At 30.3% G+C, this 7,391-nt stretch overlaps 2 protein-coding genes across 2 annotated transcripts; one reads left to right on the top strand and one right to left on the bottom strand.

Moving 5' to 3' along the window:
* LOC144997845 (uncharacterized) lies at positions 1–453 on the top strand. The gene has a single exon (XM_078957707.1). It carries the CDS (start codon positions 1–3, stop codon positions 451–453), a length of 453 nt encoding a protein of 150 aa, XP_078813833.1.
* Positions 454–4,662: 4,209 nt separating this feature from the next.
* Positions 4,663–6,122, bottom strand: LOC145046070 (LYR family of Fe/S cluster biogenesis protein). Its single transcript, XM_078994361.1, has 3 exons — positions 5,925–6,122; positions 5,411–5,546; positions 4,663–5,089 (listed from the first exon to the last, which is right to left on the bottom strand). The coding sequence occupies exons 2-3, from the start codon at positions 5,514–5,516 to the stop codon at positions 4,950–4,952; spliced, it is 246 nt and encodes an 81-aa protein (XP_078850487.1). The 5' UTR covers positions 5,517–5,546; positions 5,925–6,122; the 3' UTR covers positions 4,663–4,949.
* Between the last annotated feature and the right edge of the window lie 1,269 nt (positions 6,123–7,391).

Raw genomic sequence — 7,391 nt, 5'->3', positions numbered from 1 at the left:
ATGCCATTCCATGCGCTCTATGGTCGTGATCCCCCTCCCATCATTCGATATGAGGGTCAACAAACTCACATCGATGCTATTGATGTTCTACTTGAAAACCAGGATGTCATTCTTGATGATCTACGTATGAATCTATTGCGAGCCCAACAAAAGATGCAACAACAAGCTGACAAAAAGAGGAGGGAAATACACTATCAAGAAGGCGATCTGGTCTATTTGAAGTTAAAACCATATCGACAACAAAGCTTGGCAAAACAGAAGTTTGAAAAACTCGTTGCACGCTACTATGGACCTTATCGAATTCAGAAAAAAGTGGGGAAGGTAGCCTATACACTTGAGTTACCCCCCACTTCACTCATTCATCCAACATTCCACGTATCACAATTACGACCAGCCTATGGGACTGTGCACAAGTCAACAGAATTGCCAGCTCAACTCAAGGAGGACCTTTAACTATTAGTGCAACCAGAAGCAGTGAAAGGGGTGAGACCTTCTAAAGGGAGTCCAACAAATGAAAAGTAGGTTTTAATCCAATGGCAAGGGTTACCAGAAGCTGAAGCCACCTAGGAAGATTGGGAAAAATTGGATCAGCAATTTCCAGCTTTTGACCTTAAGGACAAGGTGAAATTTTGGGCCACCGGTGTTGATAAGCCCCAATCCCTTCTAGTCTACAAAAGGAGGACCAAGAAGTCCAGAAACAATACAGCCTAGTAATCCTTTGCAGCTAGAGTCCAATTAATTTTTTACAAGTTTTTGTCTTTTTTCTTTAGCCGTTTGAAACCTGTTTCAGGTAGTGCTCCCACCATTTTGTGTGATCAGTCTTGGTTGTGGGAGACCATCTTTTTGGTCTGGTTTGGTGAAGTGGCATTCTCCTTGAGTATTTATGGTCGTTTGTTTTCTAGAAGGGGTAGAAAAGAATATTGTAAGAATTGATTTCTTGGAGAGCCCAATCCTCTCGAATGATAGGAATTATCAAACTTTGAGCTGCCTTTTTCTTCTTCATTTTTACTATTCTATTGTTGTGTTTGAGTGTAAGCATCAAGGTGCTTACCAAATTAAAAGTGGGTTAGGTTGCCTTCATTTTGTGCCATGTCAGCGTTTAAGTTATCAAGAAGTGGGCCCGTGTACGGGACACAGTTGAATGGAGCTACAACTATCAGAACTTGATTGGTCCAAGTTAGGTGAGATCTCAAATTCATTATAGATATAAAGATCATATTATGCAATTTGTTAAATCACAATCATTGTTATTGCTATATAATATAAGAAAGTCGGGATACTCCAAAAAACACATATTCGATGAACATTCAGGCAAGCATACATATAATTTGATCAATTACAAACATCAAACGAATATATATATATATATATATATATATATATATATATATATATATATATATATATATATATATATATATATATATATATATATATATATATATATATGGGAGGGTTCAATTGAGAAAAAAAAAGGTTGAGAATGGGGGAATCATTCTCAGCCACTCATTTATTTTTGCCGCAAAAGCCTCCGTCGTACCAGCGGAAATGGGAAATGAATAGACATGTGTTTTCCAACAAAATATATTTCCTTAAACTATGCTAATCATTACCTTAATATATACAAAAACATAGTTTTTTTTTCATTTTTTTTAATTTTTAGAAGCTATTTTTATCAAAAAATGATTTTAAATATACCAAACTTCATGATTTTTTATTCTCTACAAATAGACATCCATATTGATATAGTTTTAAGATAAAATAATTTTTTTTTAATATTTTCACATATCGTTATTCATAAGTGAATAAAAATGCATCAGGTTTTATTAGAGTACATTCGTTATTCACTTATGAATAAATAATTTTTTTTTTTTTTTTTTTTTTTTTTTTTTTTTTTTTTTTTTTACAATTTAAGTATCATTCGTATATGAATATAGCATATAATAAACATAGTATATTCATATTTTAATATTGGACGATATATTCACTTGTAAATATTAACATAGTATATTCACTTATGAATATTAGATGGTATATTCACTTATGAGTATTAAATGATATTTCATATGTGAATCTTACATAGTATTACATGGTATATCACATGTGAATATTACATATTATATTCACTTGTAAATATTAGATTATATATTCACTTATGAATATTACACAGTATATTCACATATGAATATTACAAGGTCTATTCACTTGTGAATATATTCACTTATGAATGTTTGAAGGTATTTTGACAAATATATATAATTTTTATATGTTATTCACATATGAATAACATATAGACTTGCATATTTGTTTTGTATTTTTAATAATCATATACTGATTCAGGTGAGAAAACATATTCATATGTGAATATAACGTGATAATTTAGTTTATGCATTTCATCAAACAGTTGGAGTGCATACAAGTTAACTATTTTAAAAATGTTAAAAACATCAAGTTATCAATTCCAAATCATCATATACTTCCGATTTCGACTTCAGATGCGACATCCTATGTCTGATCGATTTCTCATTTTGATTTTGATTTCCGAAAATCCGATAGGGAACCTGTGAGTACCGATTCTGAGTCCTTCAATGTCGACTGTGACTGCGAGTCCAGAACTCCGATTCCAATTTCATGAACAACGAAGAAATTCCGGTTTAGTTGAAGAAATCTGGATGATTATTGAAGGTTGGAGGAAAATTTTTGATGATAAACGAACTATTATCGAATTCTCTATAGTTACGTATTTGAGATTGAAGGTTATTAACATATTTACAAGTTTATCACCGTATCTTTTTAAGCTTAGATTAAATGAGTGGCTGAGAATGATTTCCACATTATCAACCTTTTTTATTTTCTCAATTGAATCCACCTATATATATATATATATATATATATATATATATATATATATATATATATATATATATATATATATATATATATATATATATATATATATATATATATATATATATATATATATATATGAGAAAAGTGAATATACCCTTAAGGATATATAAGTTTAGGTACCCAAACTCACTATACTACGTCGTTTTGTATCATATATATATATATATATATATATATATATATATATATATATATATATATATATATATATATATATATTGTAATTGTCCAATGTTCTTATAATTCAATTTCTAACTTGTTTTACTTCCAAGATTTTTATAAATTTCTCATTTATCTTCCTCTTACATAATTTTTATTTTCAACTATAATATATATAGCCTAGTAGGTGTTCGGCAAAAAAATATGATATAAGAGGAAGATAATAGTGAAATTTCAAAAATTTTGAAAGTAAATCAAGTCAATAGTTGAAGTTTAAGAATATTACAACGAATATATTAAACAAAATGACATATTATGATCAATTTGGGTATCTAAGCTTTTATACCTTTAAGGGTATATATATATATATATATATATATATATATATATATATATATATATATATATATATATATATATATATATATATATATATATATATATATATATGGGAAAAGTGAATATACTCTTAAGGGTATATAAGCTTAGGTACCCAAACTCACCATACTACGTCGTTTTGTATCATATAATACATTATAATTGTCCAATGTTCTTATAATTTAACTTCTAAGTTGATTTACTTCCATGATTTTTATAAATTACACATTTATCTTCCTCTTACTTAATTTTCATTTTCAACTACAATAAATATAACTTAATAAGTGTTCGACAAAAAGATGTGACATAAGAGAAAGATAATAGTGAAATTTCGAAAATTTTGAAATTAAATCAAGTTAGGAGTTGAAGTTTAAGAACCTTATAATGAATATATCAAACAAAACGACGTATTATGGTGTGTTTGGGTACCTAAGCTTATATACCTTTAAGGGTATATTCACTTTTCCCTATATATATATATTACACATTGCAAATAATCAAATAGTTTTCTAGTCGAATAAGTCCTAAATCATTTTGACACGAACCACTTATACCAATTTGTAGGAAACACGTATTCAACTTACAAATTACTCGAGCAAATATGGAAACAAAGCTAAGTAAAATTAAGTGTTGCAAGTTACAACAAAGAAAAAACAAAGAAACTCAAATATTGTCTTGGATAAACAATTAAATAAATGTGTCAAATACGACAAATAATCACGTATTTAAATTTAATATAAAATAATTTCTACCACAAAATTGAAGTAATCAAATACCAAATAAGATCACATATGAGCATATAAACACATAAATAAAACTTATTTTCAATTAAACACGTAGTATCAAAATGCTCAATTATTAAACATTTAATTTTGCACTAGAAGTTACATAAATCTCAAATAACAAATAACAAATAGTTGCAGATACTTATCACAAAAATGCACATTATATGTCATATACACATAATGAGTAATTTCTATCACAAGAAATTTTCAAACAAGTAGCATAGTTATAACTTGAGAAGATGGGCATTTTTGTACATGAAACCTCATGCCTGAAATTTAAACTTTAAACTGTGAACATTAAACAACAAACATAAACATTAAATATTCAACTTTAAACCTTAAACCTTAAAAATCAAACATTTAACAGCCTAAATAGTACATATTGTTTTATGAACAAGTAAAAAAAACATAAGTACGTTGCTATTATGGGTAAAGAACCTCTCATATGTTATTATTATTGGCAAAAAATATTAGGAAACAACCTATATTGCTAACAAGAGTATAGTGCATTGCTATTTCCTACAATTTCCCCTATTAAGAGTTGCTTGCTCTCCTTTAAACTCATGTTCAACAAGCCAGATCTTTTACAAATTCAATAATATGTTTAAATAACCAAAGTTTCTCATCTCCTTCAAACCATAAGATCCAAAGGTGCATTGCAGATATTTTGACTTCCGTTGAGTTGACTAAAATGGATGTGAGAGTCAAAGTTGATGGTTAATGGCCTTGCATATCAAGCATCTCATCTAAACCCTTCAGTCTCTCCATTCCTTCACTAATCAAGTAACGAATCTTTTGCTTGTCATTGCAATCTTTGTTCTTCTCCATTTCTTGTCTAACTGTTTGCATCAATTCTCCTAAAAACATATTGTTGCAAACAATAAACCCGATTTTTATGACAACTATGTTGACAACATAAAAATTGGGAATCTAATGGTGCTAGAATTGAAAAGAGATCACAACTTATGTTTTCTAAAGAGCTAGTTTGACTTTCAAAAGGTCAAACATCATACCAAGGACAAGTGGTGGCCATTATACTCATGTTTTACGGTCTTAAGAGTAACTCAACTACCATATTATATAACAAATACAATTATCATTATTATTATTATTACTTTTTATTAAAATTGCAAATTTGCAATCATATTGTTTCGTTGTATATAGAAAGGAAAGTTTACCTTTAGTATGAGGAGGTGCTCTTTTAGCAACTCGTAATGCTTGTCTATACAGCTTCAGCACTCGAGCACGTAAAATGAAAGTTTGCAAATCAAAGGAGACGACCATAATTGACTATCTACTGCAGTGCACTCCTATCTAAAATATCATATTAAAATGAGAATCTGCTTTAAACACCTATTTAATAAAATGATCATAAATACTATAATAATCTTTTCGACCATTTCTTTTAAGAGTCTATGGTGAAGCTAATAATTGAAATTTGAATGCAACAAAAATGGAGTTCGGCATATCTGTCTGAAAGCAAAGATTGATGAATCAATCTAGTGACAACTGATACTAATAGCACACTATCTAAATATTATCCATGAGAATGATTAAGATAGGGAAGAAAAGCAAACAGGTATATGGAATTATTAAACGGATCAAGCAATCGGAAAGCCTAATTAATTGCTATAACAGCAAATCCCGGATCCGGGATTCAAAATCGAACAAAAATCACAGATAGGGACTTACCAGGAGGCAGGGGCAGATGGAGGTTCCAGTCTAGAAGGAATGGCGGCGGAGATCGTAGAAGGTCGGCGGTTGTTCGAAAGTTTAAGGATATGGAAGCCTGAGGAGAAATCGTGAAGGATGAAGGAGAGCTATGCACAGTTGAACCAACGAGAAGGCATAGGTCGAGGGTTCTTAAGAAAAAAAACCCCAAAAATCTTAAACGAGAGGATAAAAAAATTGAGTGATCTAACCTTATAAACTAGTATTTTGACAAAAGAAACCATCAACTTTTTTTAATGATATTTTTTTGCTAAACATCGTATTTCGGAGTAGTTACGGTCATTCTGGAGTTGCGGTTGTACAAAGGTATTAGGTCTGAAATCTGACAATCTTGCGTTTCAGGCCGACAAAATTGATTCCGGACTATGGATTTCGAAATACGATATTCCAAAGTATTTATATTCATTCCGGAGTAAGTGGTGGTTGATAGGATTTGGGTCCGGAATCTGACATCTCATACGTTCCGAACTGAAAACTGTATTCCAGATTGTACTCCAGACTGTACATGCATTATTTCAGAGTGTTGTTCTGACGATGTAAAGTTAGGGTATTTGCGTGTTCTTTGTTTCCCTACATGTAGTATATTTGTCTCTATGTTCATCAGTGTTCTTTGTTAGTTTTTGTAATCTAAAAGATTGAGTACGTATATGGATTTTTTTACAGGTGTTGGTTTCTAATGGAGGATAATGACAGCATATCGCGGGATCATTGCAATATATTGCTCTAGACTACACATGTTTTGGTGTAGATATAAGCAATGATAATAACTTCGTTGCTTTAATTACGTTTGTTGCTTCTAAGTCCATGTTACACACTAATCAAATACATCTATCTTTTCAATATCTTTGATCAAATATAATTATGCAGATTCTTGATGATAGCAATGTCAAATATTTGCTTAGTTTTATTAATAGTATGCTTCCTAAAACGGTACGATTGTTTGTTGTTAATAATGTTATGGAAAATGGTATCCATCGATTTGTCAGGGAAAATCGTTATGGTGACAATAGGTCTTCCAGTGCTGGAAAACCAACCATATTCCTTCTTACAATGACACTATAAATGAGAGTGTGATTTAGTTATAAAGGTAAAGGTGTTGATGATGTTTCTCTAGCAGTTGATAAATTTGCAAATGATGAGGAAAAACTAATGTTGTTGGTTGATGATGATAATATAATTCTGTATGGAGAGCCAATTGAACATTTTCAGAGTTTCACTGAATTTGATAAGGATGATACTAAAGACGTAGAGGAGGAAATTGGGCCCTTAAAATCTCGAAAACCACAAGAGGAAAATTTTCCTTATTGTTTTTTCGATTTTGAAGAAACACAAACCACTCAGTAGGGTATGTTTGAGCCTTTACCATTGCTCGAATTAGCTTAACGAAAATGTAAAGGTGTCACAACCCATAATTATACTTCCTATGCG

This window comes from Lactuca saligna, chromosome 5, assembly GCF_052625555.1.
Source record: "Lactuca saligna cultivar CGN05327 chromosome 5, ASM5262555v1, whole genome shotgun sequence".
In the NCBI taxonomy this organism is placed as follows: Eukaryota; Viridiplantae; Streptophyta; class Magnoliopsida; order Asterales; family Asteraceae; genus Lactuca; species Lactuca saligna.
This window is presented reverse-complemented; position numbering and strand designations above follow the sequence as displayed.